The sequence below is a fragment of the Phyllobates terribilis genome, unplaced genomic scaffold, assembly GCF_046119375.1.
Source record: "Phyllobates terribilis strain yellow unplaced genomic scaffold, ASM4611937v1 Scaffold_9__5_contigs__length_417890890, whole genome shotgun sequence".
NCBI classification, from domain to species: Eukaryota; Metazoa; Chordata; class Amphibia; order Anura; family Dendrobatidae; genus Phyllobates; species Phyllobates terribilis.
The window spans coordinates 137843472-137861722 of record NW_027362769.1 but is presented as its reverse complement, the minus strand read 5'-3'; the positions used below and the strand labels follow the sequence as shown (position 1 = coordinate 137861722).

The 18251-nt window shown below is 44.0% G+C and overlaps 1 protein-coding gene across 5 annotated transcripts in view; it reads right to left on the bottom strand.

The window, feature by feature from the left end:
- Positions 1-18251, bottom strand: part of KCNH7 (potassium voltage-gated channel subfamily H member 7) — a 513596-nt gene that overhangs the window by 180616 nt on the left and 314729 nt on the right. For all 5 annotated transcript variants that reach the window (XM_073647046.1, XM_073647048.1, XM_073647050.1 and 2 more), the window contains one exon: positions 5754-5968. In XM_073647046.1, the coding sequence (XP_073503147.1) occupies positions 5754-5968 (215 nt within the window). The remainder of the gene's footprint in view (positions 1-5753; positions 5969-18251) is intronic.

The following is an 18251-nucleotide window of genomic DNA, read 5'->3' as shown; positions in this document are numbered from 1 at the left end:
AGGTTGCCATTGCTCTCGGCTACACAGGTCCTGTGCACACAGGATAATGCGTTGCTGAAAACGATGATTTTTTTTGACAAACCAAAAGATCATTTCAGCCGACGATTGAGTTTTCTGCTCATTCATCAACCTGTTTACACTGAACCATTATCAGGATACAAGCATTCCTCATTCACGAGAGATTCCTGTTAACAGCTCTCGGGTAGAGAACGCAGGAGCGCTCATCAGAGCGAGGGCTCCTGCGTATGGGGAAGTCGGCGAAACGACTGCTGAATATCATTTGTCAGACAGCTGTTTACAATGTATGTGGCTTCAGAAAGGTTCATACCTCAGAACCGAAACGTTGCCACTGCCACTATGGGCTAATAAACCACTTTTTTTTTTGCCATATTGCTTCGTTACTTCTTAAAGTGTATGTGGGCTTTCAAAAGCGTTTCTCCCAGATACTAGGGTTCACCAGGGGATCATGCAGAACCGGTACAAAGAAGGAAACAAAGACTATTCTCAGTTGTGGCAGCCATGTGCCTCCTTACACCAGAATTATTGGCTTTCTGACATGAGTTCCAGCCAACATTTAATAAAGTTTGCATTTTTAATAGTACAAGGTTTACAAAAATATGTTAGATGCATTTTTCACTAGACTGTTGACCCATCAGAATAATATTATGTACTTTGTGTGAGCCATTTGTGCAAATATAAAATAGAATATAAGGAGCATCGACTAGCATTATACTAGAAGGATGAACGTCAATACATAAAGTAACAATCTACATATTTCCATATAAAAATGGCGGATAAGGAGAATATTGAATAAAAAGTGAAATACAAATACAAAAACTTATAAAAGAGATAATGGTGAAGCCATTCGTAAGGGAGATGATACATACAAGGATTTGTTATTTTTAGATGAGCGCATTCATAATTTATATCCTTGGGAGAAATGCTGAATGCCCTATGTGGACAAAGAATGACTTTTACATGACTGCAATCACTGTGTTCATTTTTCTGGGGGATTTATTCTGCCAGAGCGCCTGCTTTAGCCCAGGCACAATCACTGTCTCGCAGACAAGGAAAGTTTGAACGTGTTGGCAGAATTGCCTCAGTAATTTGTATTCTTGGAGAAACGGACTCTTTATACACATTATTCACTTATTATTTACAGACCTGGGCTTTGGTGACAGGTCCTAGCATAACCCATTGACCACACCATTGTTTCCAACACCTGGTCCTCAAATGCGAGACTCAGTACAGTTTCCTCCTCCTTGGTGGCTCATTTTTAAACTTTTTTCATGGCATTTGTTGAAGCATTTTGTTTAGTTTTGACTATTTTTTTTTAGTTTTGGATTATTACTAGGACATGGTTAAATGTTTGCTATTTACTGTATAGTGTTTGTTATTTTACATACACCGTATGGCAGTATTACATAGATGCTCTATGGTACTATTTTTTAAAGTGGTTGTACACATTTGAGAACACTTAGTTTTGTGGGTTCTTTTTACCTAAATGCATGCATTTCATAAAAAAAAATGTTGCACCATTTGGTTTTTACAGGCTCTTTGTTTTCCTGCACATTCTACTTTGATGTGGTCTGTGGTCATAAATCAGCTGAGAAGAGCTCAGAAAAAGATGGATAAAAGAGTTACAAACTCTCACGCCAGATTGTTAGAACTACGGTTGAGTAAAAGGGTTTTTAGGTCCATGGTCCACCATACACAATGGTACTCCATGGCACATGGATCAGGGAGGTGAGAACTTCCTTGGCCAATGTGGATGCTGGAGCATTGTCCTGCAAATCATGACCTCATCATGGTCTACTAATCACAAGAGATGCCCGGGGTGCTGGCATTCAAGTCATGATGAATCAGGGGTCTACAAATCACAAAAGGCACCACTCGAAAGCTGGCCAAGAAGGTTCGCACTTCCCCGGTAAGGCGGCCACAGAGTACCAATGTCATAGCGTTGAGGAAGTCACAAGCAGTGCCTGGGATGCTGACATTCAAGTACCTGATGAGGAAGTTTCCACGGACACCCAGATGCAGTCTACTACGTCTTAGTGCCTGCTTTCAGTAGGCGTATATACCCGAAAATGATGCACGGCAAAGCGCAACATTCGCCCTGTCGACAGCATTATAGTCTTTGGCCGTGTTGGTGCATACATCCGAATCTCGCTTTGCAGGGGGTTCAAACATAAGCCCCAACGAGGCCATTGAAAGGGTGTCTAAATGCAAAGTGAAAGCACACTAACAAAGGCATGCACGGAGTGTCTACAGTCGTCGCTCAGTAGACCGTAAGTGGCGACTGTAAACATGTTATGGCTCTTTGATTGACAGCTCGAGGTGCAGAACATTGTTCAAAGTGAGCTGTCAAAGTGCTGACAGCTGCCACTCACATGAGCTACTCGGGGCACACCTCTATGACTGAAAGCCGATGGCTCTAGGTAGAAATAAAGATCATTTTCTCCCAGCAGCCGCACATTTAGTTAGGCGGCCGGACAGCATTAATAACCTGCAGATTAACCCTATTTGTGCAGGGTAATGACATTTGGGGACATGACTGGTTCCCTTTAAGCACTTTATTATAGTATTATTTGGCCACTATGTGGCGTGACTATTTATACCCTATATGACAGTATTATTATGTTACTTTTAATCCACATTCAAATGCAAAGCCACAACATCTAAACATAAACCAATTCAATTATTCATTTTCTTCATGTGATGGAAAATTAAGTAAGAGATTCCTAATCTTCTATTATATTATCTACAACTCTACAGTAAATATTTCCAGATTCTCGATTGTTTCATAGAAGCCTTAACAATATCTTTTAATCCACATTCAAATGCAAAGCTGCAATATCTAAGTGTTTGCATGCAAACCAATTACATTCTGAATATATTAACAATGTTTATTTTTTTGCCAGCAAATAAGAGCAGTGACTTATATTGTGTGATTATACGATAATGCTTCAATGAATATTTATTGAACTGGACACAGTTGTTCAAGAAAATGAGAAATAATGGGAAGCAAAAAATAAACTGCTAGGATAGGCGTAGTCATTTTTTTATATCATAGGCATATATTGGTATAAATTAATTTACAGAAGTGCCCTATTAAAACACTATGGCCTCAATTAATCAAGACTGGCATAATATACACCACACTTAATGGTTTGAGAACTGGAGAAATATGTGCCAAATTCATTAAGAGGCGTGCTCCTATTAATGAAATCGGCGGAGCTACCGTCCACCACCGTCAAAAAAGGTGCTCCAATCAGGTTTTGGATTACAGCTCTGTGGTATTTTACGACTCTTTTGTGATGTAAATACAAGCGATTCTCACAATATTAGAATATCATCAAAAAATTAATTTATTTCAGTTCTTCAATACAAAAAGTGAAACTCATATTATATAGAGTCATTACAAACAGAGTGATCTATTTCAAGTGTTTATTTCTGTTAATGTTGATGATTATGGCTTACAGCCAATGAAAACACAAAAGTCATTATCTCAGTAAAGTAGAATAATTAACAAAAAACTCCTGCAAGGGCTTCCTAAGCATTTAAAAAGGTCCCCTAGTCTGTTTCAGTAGGCTCCACAATCATAGGGAAGACTGCTGACTTGACAGATGTCCAGAAGGCAGTCATTGGCACACTCCACAAGGAGTGTAAGCCACAAAAGGTCATTGCTAAAGAAGCTGGCTGTTCAGAGTGCTGTATCTAAGCATATTAATGGAAAGTTGAGTGGAAGAAAAAAATGTGGTAGAAAAAGGTGCACAAGCAACCGGGATATCCGCAGCCTTGAAAAGATTGTTAAGAAAAGGCCATTCAAAAATTTGGGGGAGATTCACAAGGAGTGGACTGCTGCTGGAGTCATTGCTTCAAGAGCCACCACACACAGACGTATCCAGGACATGGGCTACAAGTGTCAAATTCCTTGTGTCAAGCCACTCATGACCAATAGACAACGCCAGAAGCGTCTTACCTGGGCCAAGGAAAAAAATACCTGGACTGTTGCTCAGTGGTCCGAGGTGTTGTTTTCAGATGAAAGTAAATTTTGCATTTCATTGGGAAATCAAGGTCCCAGAGTCTGGAGGAAGAGTGGAGAGGCCACGATCCAAGCTGCTTGAGGTCTAGTGTGAAGTTTCCACAATCAGTGATGGTTTGGGGAGCCATGTCATCTGCTGGTGTAGGTCCACTGTGTGTTATCAAGACCAAAGTGAGCGCAGCTGTCTACCGGGAAATTTTAGAGCACTTCATGCTTCCCTCTGCCGACAAGCTTTTTGGAAATGGAAATTTCATTCTCCAGCAGGACTTGGCCCCTGTCCACACGGCTAAAAGTACCAATACCTGGTTTACAAACAACAGTATCACTGTGCTTGATTGGCAGCAAACTCGCCTGACCTTAACCCCATAGAGAATCTATTATAGAGAATTTATGGGGTATTGTCAAGAGGAAGATGAGAGACAGCAGACCCAACAATGCAGATGAGCTGAAGGCTGCTATCAAAGCAACCTGGGCTTCCATAACACCTCAGCAGTGCCACAGGCTGATCGCCTCCATGCCACGCCGCATTGATGCAGTAATTGATGCCAAAGGAGCCCCGACCAAGTATTGAGGGCATTTACTGAACATACATTTCGGATTTTAAAATAATTTTTCAAGCTGTTGTTATAAAATATTCAAATTTACTGAGATAATGACTTTTGCGTTTTCATTGCCTGAAAGCCATAATCATCAACATTAACAGAAATAAACACATGAAATAGATCACTCTGTTTGTAATGACTCTATATAATATATGAGCTTCACTTTTTGTATTGAAGAACTGAAATAAATTAACTTTTTGATGATATTCTAATTTTGTGAGAAGCACCTGTAAATATGAATTTGGTGGGCATGTTTGGCCATTTTTAATCTCCCCCACTTTTCTCAAAGTTGGCAGAGCTGGTGTAAAAATGGCAAAAGTTGAAAATTTTTGGGCAACTTCAAATGCCCAAAAATATTATGATACTTCATGACACGCTAGAAAACTGATTGATGAATAAGGACCAATGGCTCAAATTCGTTAATAAATTTTAAACTTTTTGGGGAAGTAAAAGTTTGGATTTTAAGCATTATTTTTTTACCTCCCAATTCATTACATCTTTGGTGCCATTTTTACACAATTTTTTTTCCATTATGGCATTTTTTGGAGTTTGTTCAACAATTTGGGAATGGTCATCATGATCCAGTTGTTTTTGTTCAGCTAATTCACCATTTGCAAACTTTCAAAATGTCTCAATTTTTTTGCGCATTGGTACTTCATTACTCTGGAGGAGCATGAAATTTATCAGAGTTTCTCAGAGACCTCCGGAGCAGCCTTTGCTGGGTCTGTAGGGGTGTTTTAAGATGAGTATAACTTTGTTTATTATTTTTAATCAAGTCATGCAAAAAATAAAAAATAAAAATAAAATATATATATATATATATATATATATATATACATATTACTGTTGAACAACCCCTGTAAAGGGTTAAGTTACAAACAATTCAGATTGGTATTCATAAAAATAGTACGCAAATATGTACTCAGCTGGTCTATTTGCAGGGTTTTATATGAAAACAGTTTTTAACCCCATTGATTTGTTCTACATAAAAATAATAAAATGAGCTGTACTTTGAAGATATTTTATGACAATTAATCAAAAATTTTTACCCAAATTTGAATTAAAAATAAAAAAATAAATATATAAATTTGTTTAGCTTTCCTTACCTGCGTGACCTTTTCCGTGACATTGTGTGTTCGCTCCTTAACCTTAGGTGCTATAATGGCCTTTTCTGAAGAAGGAGGCGATGACGCCTTTTTTTCATTTTTTATGTCTGAAAAGTTCAACGTGAGCTGTGGAATTTTGTTGATTGTGCTGTATTTGTTCAGGTTAGAATCGGATGTAGAACCCAGAAGACTAGATTTGATATGATTGAAAGGTCCTAAAAGTAGTTAAAAACACAAGTTATATATACAGTAAAGAAATAAAAAATAAACACTAAACATCAAATGATTATAAGCTTCTAAAAACATTTGTTTTCCATGACTTTAAAGACAGGTAGAATGAACATATATTAGAGTTTTTAGTTGTATATTAGTAATAGAAGTAACTTTATGAATATTATTTGACAGCTTAGTGTTGAATAAAAAGAAATAATTGGCAATTCCTCATATTACTGAAGCAAGAAGGTTCCACCCCTGAGGTTCCATAACTCTTCCCAAGTGCATTTCTAATAGTAGACTTTATGTCTACTGCAGAAATAAGAGGATGGAAGCTTAAAGAAGCATGGAAACTTCCAGCTTCTCTGTGCTAAGAAACTGTAGACACTATGTAAGATCTGGAGCCCAAAAATTTTCTTCTGTGCCTTATGAAAACTAATGTTTTACATGATGAATAATAGTTGAGATCTCAGTTACAGATTCTGTAATGGGGTCCAGGAGTTTCATGCTATTTCTTATTCCATATAATCTCTACATATGCCTCCATATATGTAACCCATATGTTAAATGGCAAAAAGAAAAAAAAAGAATCAAAATTTCAGAATTGCTGTTTTTTGTCACCTTCACCCAATTAATACAATAAATTAGTGATCAAAACATTCTCTATACCAGTGATTTTCAACCAGTGTTCCGCGGCACAGAGATGAGCGTTGTTCTACTCGAACTGTTCGCCAATCTCAAATTCGAGCTGTTTTGGGCGGTGTTCGAGCCGTTCGGCGAACACGAACGATTTGAGAAAAATTCGGCTGTTCGAGGTTATGTTCGATAACTGTTCGTGCACCAAAATCATAACTGGATTTTTTCTCAGTAATGATGAAAATTAATGTTAATACGCAGTTTGAGTGTACAGCGGGGTGGGGGGAGGGGCAGGGGATGGATCTCTGCAGGAATAATGAAGATCTCCATTTTTTTTCTCTTTCCCGCATTTACAGTGGGGAGGTGCAATCTGTCAGCCTATCAGCAGCGCATACACGGAGCGAAGTGCTTTTTTTCACACAAGCAAGGGCATGTGTCATTGGCAGTGTATGTCACATGTCCTTGCCCTATAAGGCCAAGCCATTTTCCCCGTCGCCACTATTTTCTCACTGCTGCAGCTGCGTGTTAGACGGCACCGCTGTTGCTGTGTGCGCTATACCTTGTTAATTTCAAGCCAATTTTCGCACAAATCTACAGATAGCTTGGGAGTAGGGAATAGTTGTGATTGCAGTCCTTTTAAGGACTAGGTTACAGCATTTCCTACGACTTTTATCAGGCAGGTCTGTGCTCTTAAATAGATAGGTTGTGGGAGTAAAGACTAATTGTAATTGGAGTCCTTTTCAGGACTAGGTTACATCAGTTCCTATCAGTTTTTGCCAGGCAGGTCTGTGCCAGTGCTGTGCAAGTTTTTTTCACAGCATTTGGCTGAATCTAGCAAAGCTAATCCTTTTTGGCCTATTGCAGAGTGTGTTAGTCAGTGGAGTAGCCTATCTGTGTTGCAAGATATACCACCTGTGTATAGAATACCAATTTTTTTACTGCACCTAGTGAAGTAAAATCTTTTGGGCATAGCATCATTCTATTAGTCCATCTATACTGACCTCCATCAGGTTGCAAATTGAATATAATTTTTTTCTGCATCTAGCTCTGAAAAAATATTGGGCTTCTAACTGTGTGTGGGACTTGTTCTATTACTCCATCTATACTGACCTCCATCAGGTTGCAAATTGAATATAATTTTTTTCTGCATCTAGCTCTGAAAAAATATTTGGCCTTCTAGCAGTGTGTGGGACTTTCTCTATTAGTCCATCTATACTGACCTCCATCAGGTTGCAAATTAAAAAAAATTTTTATCTGCATCTAGCTCTGAAAAAATATTTGGGCTTCTAGCTGTGTGTGGGACTTGTTCTATTACTCCATCTATACTGACCTCCATCAGGTTGCAAATTGAATATAATTTTTTTCTGCATCTAGCTCTGAAAAAATATTGGGCTTCTAGCTGTGTGTGGGACTTGTTGTATTAGTCCATCTATACTGACCTCCATCAGGTTGCAAACTGAATATATTTTTTTCTGCATCTACCTCTGAAAAAATATTTGGGCTTCTAGCTGTGTGTGGGACTTGTTCTATTAGTCCATCTATACTGACCTCCATCAGGTTGCAAATTGAATATAATTTTTTTCTGCATCCAACCCAGCCAATAGTTTTGGCCTAATACCACAGTTTGGCCACTCAGCTCTGCTCGGTTCCCATCCATTGTTTTTTTGTGCAAACAACTCCAGAGTTGTGAATTAGTTAACCACCAAAATGAGTGGAAAAAGGCCTGCTGCTGGTGGAAAGGGGATTAGGCGTGTTGGGAAGGGGAAAAAAGGTTGTGTCCGTGGGGTAGGTGTTAAAGCAACAGTAACATCTGCAGAAGAAAGACCATCTTCCAGCCAAACTAAAATGTCTACTTCTTTTAGCGTACAATGTGATAAGATCCCTTTCTTACGGCCACGCCAATCGCTACAAATTCAAGATGAGGCACAAAAACAGCAGGTGCTTCAACGGATATCAAGTGCTCCTTTAAGTGGGCTCTCCTCCACATCAACTTCAACATCACAAATACTCCAGTCCTCAAAGGTGTCACCCCAATCGCACTTGCTTCCTCACAGCTCCCAAATCTCCAGCTGCCCGTCTGAGTATGAGGTAGAACAGATGGTTGAGTCTGCAGAGCTGTTTACTCATACTATAGCCTGGGAATGAGAGGTCGACTCCAGCGCTTCTGTGAATCCAGACGAGGAAATGATCTGCACTGATTCCAAGAATCTTTATGAGTCGGATCCAGGACCAGACGCAGAATGTTCTGACCATAATGTAGACCCTCATTCCCAAACTGTAACTCCTGTTGGTGGAGACAATGAGGAAGACGATGATGAGACTCAAATACCTGATTGGAGCGACAACTTTAGTTTTTTGTCAGGGCAGGAACAGGTTGGCTCTGAGGACGACGGGTGTGATAACGCACAGGGTGATGATGATGAGGTTGGAGATCCCACTTACTGTCAACCCACAGTAAGCCAAGAGATGAGGTCAGCAGAGGAGGTGGAGGAAGATGCTAGTGACGACGAGGTCAGGTTGCGCCTTCCTGGACAGAGACGTAGTACTGGAAGCACGTCAACAACTGCATCCTCAAACACAACTCTGCCTCTCACCACAAGTCGTGGTGGCTCTTCAGGTCGCATGGGTGCTAAGCCTTGCATAGCCTGGGCATTTTTTCAGATCGATAAAGATGACCCAACTCGTGTTATCTGTAACATTTGTCAGCAAAAGCTAAGTAGAGGCCAAAAAATACATAGTTTGAGTACTTCATGCATGAACCGGCACATGGACATGAAGCATAAGTTGCAGTGGGAAGCTCAGTGTGCTACAATGCGGCCTAGCCGGCCGGGCCAACCACCGTCTGCCATATCTTGTGCATCCGCGGCCTCTTCATCCTCTGTGACTGGGGGGACAGCAGTCACACCTGTTTTGGGGCGCAGACCTGCCACCTCTTTACCCGCAACAGCCAGCGTGATTGGCAGGTCATCATTTTCTTTGGAGGTGGTAACACCAGCTGGTGTTGAGCACTGTCCGACATCGATAGCACCACCTTTGGATCAAGGCAACCTAACATGTCCGCCTGCATCTTCCTCACAGACCGGCAGTTTGCCGGGGACACCCTTATCAACCCCGTCTAAGCACAATAGCCAGCCCTCGGTCCCTCAGATGTGGACAAGTAAAAGACCATTTCCTCCTAGCCATGAGAAAGCTAAGAGGTTGAATTTCACCATCTGTAAGCTCTTGGCTACAGAAATGCTGCCTTTCCGCCTGGTGGACACAGAGGATTTTCGAGACCTTATGTCCGTCACAGTGCCCCAGTACCAGATGCCCAGTCGGCACTACTTCTCAAAGAAAGGTGTGCCTGCGCTCCACCAGCATGTCGCACACAACATCACCGCTTCTTTGAGAAACTCTGTGTGTGACAGGGTGCATTTCACCACAGACACTTGGACGAGTAGGCATGGACAGGGGCGTTACATGTCGCTGACTGGGCACTGTGTAACTATGGTGACAGCAGGACAAGGGGCTGCTGTCCAAGTCTTGCCGTCCCCACGAGTTGTGCGTCAATCCTCTTTATGTCAAAGTTCCTCCACTGCTTCTGCCTCCTCAACCTCCTCTCGGTCTTCCACCTGCACCCAAAGCCTTTCTGGTCATGCCACAAGCTTTCTAACTGCGCAGAAGGGATCCTGCACACCTCATTGCTATGCTGGCAGTAGGGCTCAACGTCATCAGGCGGTTTTTACTTTGAAATGTCTGGGAAATGTGAGTCACACAGCTGAGGAGTTGTGGTCAGCTCTGGAGAACCAATTTCATGAATGGTTGTCTCCACTGGACCTGAAACCAGGGAAGGCCGTGTGCGACAATGCTGCAAACCTGGGTGCGGCCCTTCGCCGGGGCAATGTCACACACGTGCCTTGTATGGCTCACGTGTTGAACCTGGTTGTCCAGCAATTTTTAGCCCACTATCCCAGACTAGATGGCCTTCTGCAGAGGGCACGGTCGCTGTGTGCTCACTTCCGCCGTTCGCATCCCGCAGCTCAGCGACTTACATCTCTACAGAAGTCGTTGGGCCTGCCACTTCACCGGCTAAAATGCGATGTGCCTACCCGGTGGAATTCAATTCTGCACATGTTGCAGCGACTGTGGCAGCACCGACAAGCCCTGGTGCAATACGTTCTGATGTATAGCCTGGGCCAACGAGATCCAGACGTGGGGCAAATCACGCTGGAGGAGTGGTCTCAGATCAGGGACCTATGCACCCTTCTGCACAGTTTTGAAATGGCGACGAAGATGTTTAGTGCTGACGATGCCATTATCAGCATGACTATTTCGGTGATTTACATGCTGGAGCACATGTTAAACAGAATTCGGAGTCAGGTGGTGGCACAAGAGGAGGTGGAGGAAGTAGAGGAGGAGGAGTTGTATGCAGAAGTGCTAACATCTGCAAGGTCCAGACGGTCGGCAGCACCAAGGCGGCAGGCATGTTTGGGTGGGGGAGATGGTTTTACCAGGGCGCATGGTAGCAGCCAAACTAGTGAGGAAGGTGCAGGAGCCCAGGAAGACGTGGAGGACGAACTGATGGAAGACTCATCAGATGAGGGAGACCTTGATCACATTTCTCTTGTGCGAGATTGGGGGGAGAGGACAGAGGAAGGAAGCATGATTGTTACCTCGCCACCAACACAACAGGGACTTGGTGCTCCTGGATGCGCAACACACATGAGTGCCTTCTTGCTGCACTACCTGCAACATGACCCTCGAATTGTGAGAATTAGAAATAATCCTGACTACTGGGTTGCCACACTGTTAGATCCCCGGTACAAAAGTAAATTTGCCGAAATTATTCCTGCCATAGAAAGGGATGCACGCATGCAGGAGTATCAGCAGAGACTGTTGCAGAATCTTACATGTGCTTTTCCACAAAACACCAGTGGTGCACGTAGTGAATCTCACAGTTCCAACTTGCCAACCGTGGGACCGTCAAGTGTTCAGCACTCAAACCATAACAGAACCACAGTATCTGCTGGTAACATCAATTTTGCGCAATCATTTCACCACTTTTTTAGCCCATCCTTTGCAAGGCCACAGGAGACAAGAAGTCTGACACATAGTCAACGCCTAGAGATGATGGTACAGGAGTATCTCCAAGTAAACATTGAAGCCATGACTGTGTCACTGGACCCTTGCTCTTTTTGGGCTTCCAATCTGGATAAATGGCCGGAGCTAGCCACTTACGCCTTGGAGATCTTGTCATGCCCCGCAGCCAGCGTTCTGTCTGAACGTGTGTTCAGCGCTGCTGGTGGTGTGCTGACAGATAAGGGCACGCGGCTCTCCACTGATAAAGTAGACAGACTCACGTTCCTAAAGATGAAGAAATCATGGATCCGAAACGACTTTTCTACCCCTGTGTCATCCTGGGGAGAGTAAAAGATGGATGATTGGTTAAAATCACCCTACCAACCGTTTTAAGCTTTCAAATTACTAATCATGTTTATCTGTATCTTGGCTGGAAAATAATTTGGGCTTTGTAGCAGTGTGCAGCACTGATCCTATTAGGCCATCTATACTAAGCTCCACCAGATTTAAAATTAAAAATAATTTTTAGCTGCATCTAGCCGGAAAATAATTTTGGGGCTCCGAGATGCGCAAGACACATAAGTGCCTTCTTGCTGCACTACCTGCAACATGACCCTCATATTGTCAGAATTCGAAGTAATCATGACTACTGGGTTGCCACACTCTTAGATCCGCCAAACTTTTCGATCAACCTTTTCATTTTAATAAAGACCAAAAAAATGGTCATTTTTGAAATTATAAGCATTAGCAGGTTATTAGAAACTGAAATCAAACAGTTTTCAACTCAAAACTTTTTTCTAGGTGATGTTACATTTTCACATAGGACCCCTTGTTCGAAAGGAGCTTCTGAACTCTCTCGTCCATTGAATTTGTCAGGTTTTGGATGGTTTCTGCTTCAATTGTTTTGCATGAGGACAGAATACCCTCCCAGAGCTGTTGCTTAGATGTGAACTGCCTCCCGCCATCATAGACACTCCTTTTGATGATGCTCCAGAGGTTCTGAATGGGGTAGAGGTCAGGGGAGCATGGGGGTCACACCATAAGTTTGTCCCCTTTTATGCCCATATCAGCCAGAGATGCAGATGTTTTATGTGCAGCATGAGATGGTGCATTATCATGCAAAAAAATGATCTTGCTGTGAAATACACGGTTCTTCTTCTTGAACCATGGCAGGAAGTGCTGTTTGAGAAAATCCACATACATTATGGAGTTCATCTTTAGCGCCTTCAGGGATCCTAAAGGGGCCGACAATCTCTCTCTCCATGATTCCAGCCCAAAACATTACTCCACCTCCTCCTTGTTGGCGCTGTAGCCGTGTTTGCGTGGGGTGTCCATCAACCAGCCATCCTCCACTCCATCCATCTGGACCATCGAGCACTGCACGGTACTCATCCGTGAACAAAACAGTTTTGAAATCAGTCTTCATGTAATGTTTGGCCCACTGGAGCCGTTTCTGCTTGTGTGAAGTGGATAGAGGAGGTCGACAGGATGGCGTATGCACAGCTGCAAACCTCTGAAGGACCCTGCATCTTGTTGTTCGGGGGACGTTGGAGGCACCAGCAGCTTCAAAAACTTGTCTGCTGCTATGACAAGGCTTTTTTGCCGCTGCTCTTTTAACCTGACGTAATTGCTTGTAGGAAAGAGTCCTCAATTTGCCCTTATCAGCACGCACACGTGTGTACTGTGAATCAGCTACATACTTCTTGATTTCCAAGACACTTCATCCTGATCATCGCACAATGTTGATTGTAGTCATGCCTTGACCTAAACACTCCACAATTTGTTGCTTCTCAGCAGCCGACACATCCTTTTTCTTTCCCATTTTGGCAGAAAATGTAGGCTGCTTAATAATGTGAGACAGCCTTCTTAAGTAGTCTTGCCTTTCATTGGACACACCTGCCAAACTAATTAGCACAGGTGTCTGCAATTGCTTACAGTGATATAAAGAGCCCTGACACACATCACCATCAATGAGTTTAACTGACAAACAAACAAATTCTTCCCTTATCACTCCTAAACACTTTTTGCATAATAATTTGGAACACAGTGTACATGTGCTTTTCCACAAAACACCAGTGGTTCACGTAGTGAATCTTACAGTTCTAACTTGCCAACCGTGGTCTGTATGGAGTTGTTCAATAAAGGGCCCAAAATTAAGATAACATAGATGGGAGAGGTCTCTATGAATAGGAATTCCTAAGTATTTGATACCCTGTGAGGGCCAGGCAAAGGGAAAGTTGGACTGGATGGAATCCTATATGGATTTGGGGAGGGAGACATCGAGGGCCTCAGACTTCGCTGCATTGATTTTAAAATTTGACCATGTAACAAAGTGATCTATTTCAGCCATAACAGCATGGATGGATATATGTGATTGAGTGATATATACTAGGACATCATCAGCAAATAGAGAGCACTTGTACTCGGTGCCTCCCACCTCAATCCACCTAATATTGGGGTTATGGCGAATTGATGAGAGCAGGTGCTCCGTCACTAGGATGTATAAGAGAGGGGACAGAGAACATCCCTGCCTTGTCCCATTGGTGATTGTGAAAGGTGATGAAAATGTTCTGACGTGCCCCCTGGGCCTTGGGACACCCGGAGCCGGACCCTTTTTGGTGGATGCTGGTGGTTGTAGTCTCCGTGGCGGCGACCCGGTTCCGTGGCTCAGGGCGGTCAAACCAGTGGCGGAACTATTTATGTGGTTTTGATGTTTAAATGTCCAACTACGCCACCCGTGGATTGCGGTCAGAGTGAACCGCCGCTCCAGGGCAGACCACTGAGGCTGGTGTTGTGGGTGCAGCAGAGCGTAGCATAACTCCCCACGGGAGGAGTATAGCCTCAGGGCAGTGTATGCGGAGGATGGGGGTGATGGTGCAGGGCAGCAGCAGTAACGACACGGAGTCAGTGATGCAGTCCAGGGCCTTTACTCACAGTTCTTATTATCCAGACCACGTCTGCAGGTAACGGCTGCCCACGTCGTACTGTGCTCACCAGGTGAGGGGCTCAGACAACTCCCAGATAACTTTGGAGCGCTTCACAGGACCCCATTTGTGTGTCCTTTGTCTGGCCTTTCTTACCAACCCTTCTGTCCGGCTGCCTCGGGCCTCCTCTTGGTAAACTTGGCGCCAGTTTCCCTGACCCTATGTGGTGCCTTCCTAGCGGGTGTAGCGAGGGGCTGCGCCACATAAAATGTCACAGCCTCCGGTTTCTAGCTGAGGGTCGTTTCCTGCCTCCACTAGTTTCGGGGACCGGTCTCCCCCTTTGGCCTGACCCCTCCACGCAGGTGGATTCGTGCGTGCGGTGGCGACTCGCCCGTCCGCACCCCTGGGATCCCTTCGTTCCTCGTTCCTGGAGCCTTCTCCGCTCCTCTTCCTTTCTTCTCCCTCTTCCAGGCCTGGGCCTCTGTTACTAGGCCCGCCTCCGGAGCAGAGCTCATGCAGAGCCCCTGCTCCCTGCCACTTCTGCTCAGACTTCTCTGCACTGAACTAAGATGGTGCCCACCTTTTATACTCCCTTCTCAATGCACCCAGGAACTGCTTCCTCCCTGCTCCTGCACTACAGGGTTCCCCTTCCTCAGTGTTCCCTCCCCCCACTCCAGCCAGGGACAGGGACTGTCGTGCCCATCTCAGGGGCATATTGGTCGCCCTGCCCCACGGCAATGTGGTGTAATGCATGCAGGTGTCGGGTCCTGATCCACACTCCATCCTTAGCTGAGAGTGAGATATCACACCTCTGGGTGAGGTGCAATACCTCTGTAGCAACCGAGCCCTCAGGGTAATACAGTTCCATTTATCTTCAGCCTAGGTGACGTATTGCGATACAGGGCCGTGATTTTGGCTATAAAAGGGTCCCCTAGACCCCTACCCCAAGCTTTTTAAGAGAATCATATATGGCGTGCCAGGAGACTCTATGGAATGCTTTCTCAGCATCCAACGAGAGTATCTAATTACAAATTTTTAACTGCATCTAGCCCAGGAAATACTTTGTGCCTAGTAGCAGTGTCTGCTAGTCAGCGGATTATCCCGGCTGTTAAGCAAGCTACACCACCTGTAGTTTTAACACTTAATTTTTTCAAAGGAAATGCTTCGGGACCACGGGATACTCAGTGAAGAGCATCAGGAGGCACCCCAAGGCATAGGGGCTGGGACTGGCAGTAGGATGCCTTGCGGTGGACAGCCGAGCTCGATCCTTATAAAAGCTTTTTAACTGCAGCAGCTTTAGTGGACGCTACTGGAGCTGGAATTACGCGGCTGCTGGCATGAGACTTGCCCTCCAATAGATCCTTGTAAATGGATTTAAAGTGTATTCATTCAAATTAGAGAGACAATTTAAATTAAAAAGCTTAGAGCTGCCTCCACCACAGGGGGGCTCACTCGACCCACCAGCGGACAGGCACCAGTATTGGGAGAGGGGGGCTGGCCGTCAGGGTTCACCGCGGCTCTGGCACAAACCCGGCGACACGGAGGTGGCACGGGCAGGAGAGGACTGAACGTGTCGGCTTCTCACTTTTTGGATTTTAGAAGGGCATGACATGCCTATATCTGTGTCTCCCCCTCCTTTTACTCCTCCACCTCTTTTCTTTTCGCATGACTATATGTACTTGCCACTTTTCCATGTGTTAGTTGTGTCTTCAGAGCAGTTTGTCAGCTTTTGGACACCTTTGAAGGTGTTTTCTATGTGTTTCTATGTGTTTTTGTTTGCCTGCCATTGGGTTTAACGGTGTTCGAAGGTGTTCGACGAACAGTTCGACGAACAGTTCGGCGAACACACGGGTGTTCGACGAACCGAACCGAACTCGAACACTACGGGGGTGGCTCAACACTAGCCGCGACACATGGTCGGGTGTGCCGCGGGGAAAGTTCCCCAAACTATGGTGCCCCCTGTGTTTTGTTTCCCGGCAATGCGCTCGATGCGCAGTCACGCCTTCTTACAATGTAGGAGACGTGTACAATAACACATGCGCAAGCTTTGAACCTCGCGTGACTTAATGACGTCACCGAGGCCGGCGCGTCATCCTGAGAGCGGAGAGACTCTCGCATTTGCCCGCCGCCAAGGTAATGCCCGCCAATAATGCTGACTACATGAGCTTTTGCCTGAGTATATGAACTGTTGGCAGAATACTCAGCATATGAGCTGGTACTTTTAGTACTCCAGCAGTATACTGCATATAACAATGAGAAATGTAAAATGAGAAATACTATAGTCATGAGGCTGGAGTACTACAAGTACCAGCTCATATGCTGAGTATATGAGCTGGCACTTGTACTCTGGCCTCATGGCCATAGTACTTCTCATTGTACCCCTTTATATTGCAGTATATGAGCCACATAATAATCAGCACCATATACTGTGGCGCTGTACAGTGCACATCACCACAGTATGCTGATAATCATGTGCTCATATACGTGGGACTGTATTTATGAGGTTACATGGGATTGAATATATGAGGGGGTTATCCTTTTTTATTTCACTTTTTTAAAATAAATAATTTATTGAAAGGAATTCTGCCAGGCATATTTCACTCTTGAGGGCTAAAAAAGTAGCTCTTGTGGTGGTAAGAAGCTGATTTAAAACCCCCAAGAGTGAACTCCGTGAGAGTTGTATGTATGGAATAATAAATGATATTAGTACCGTTCTTCAGCACTCATGTCCTGCTTGAATTGACTCTAGTGGCGTAGCACTTGGCAGCCGGCTCTATTCTACTTATAGAGAAAGCTGAGTGCTACGTCACTAGTGTCAATTCAAGCAGGAAATGCAGACCGTAGTAATATAAGTTATTATCACACACATACAGCTCTCGCGAAGTTCACTCTTGGGGGGTTTAAATCAGCTTCTTGTCACCACGAGAGCTGCTTTTTAAGCCCTCAGGAATGAAATATGCCTAGCAGAGGTCCTTTAAGTGTGGCAGATAATGTAATACTCTTCTATTTTAGTGTGTGGCTGCGCACACTATCTCAGCAGTGATGGAGAAGTATTTGAGAATGGAAAAGGCAAATGCCGAACGGGACCCTGGACACAATTCTAACCCAAATGAAGGCCCTAGTATGAGAGTTCGACAAAAGAAAAAAGACAAGACAGTGAGCTCAAGGCAATACAGTGAAAGCTATCTTTCATTTGGATTTACTTCCACTGGGGATGCGACAGCACCAACACCACTGTGCTTGGTGTGTGGTGAGAAGCTTTCCAATAGCGCTATGGTGCCAAGCAAACTTAAACGCCATCTCCAAACGAAACACCCTTCCGTTCAAAATAAACCGATGGAGTATTTTGTACGCTTACGTACAAACAATGAGAAAGGGGCAACTTTTTTGAGAAAAAGCACAAAGGTAAATGAGAGAGCCCTCAAAGCTAGCTACCTTGTTGCTGAACTCATAGCTAAATCAAAAAAGCCCCACACTGTGGCAGAAACATTAATACTACCAGCTTGTAAAGCTATTGTAAATGAGATGCTTGGCCCTGAAGCAGCTAAAGAGATAGCTAAAGTGCCTCTCTCTGATAACACAATTGCCAGACGGATTGATGACTTGTCTGCGGACATTGAAACAGTTGTTTTGGAAAAGGTGCGCATCAGTAAGAAATTTGCCTTGC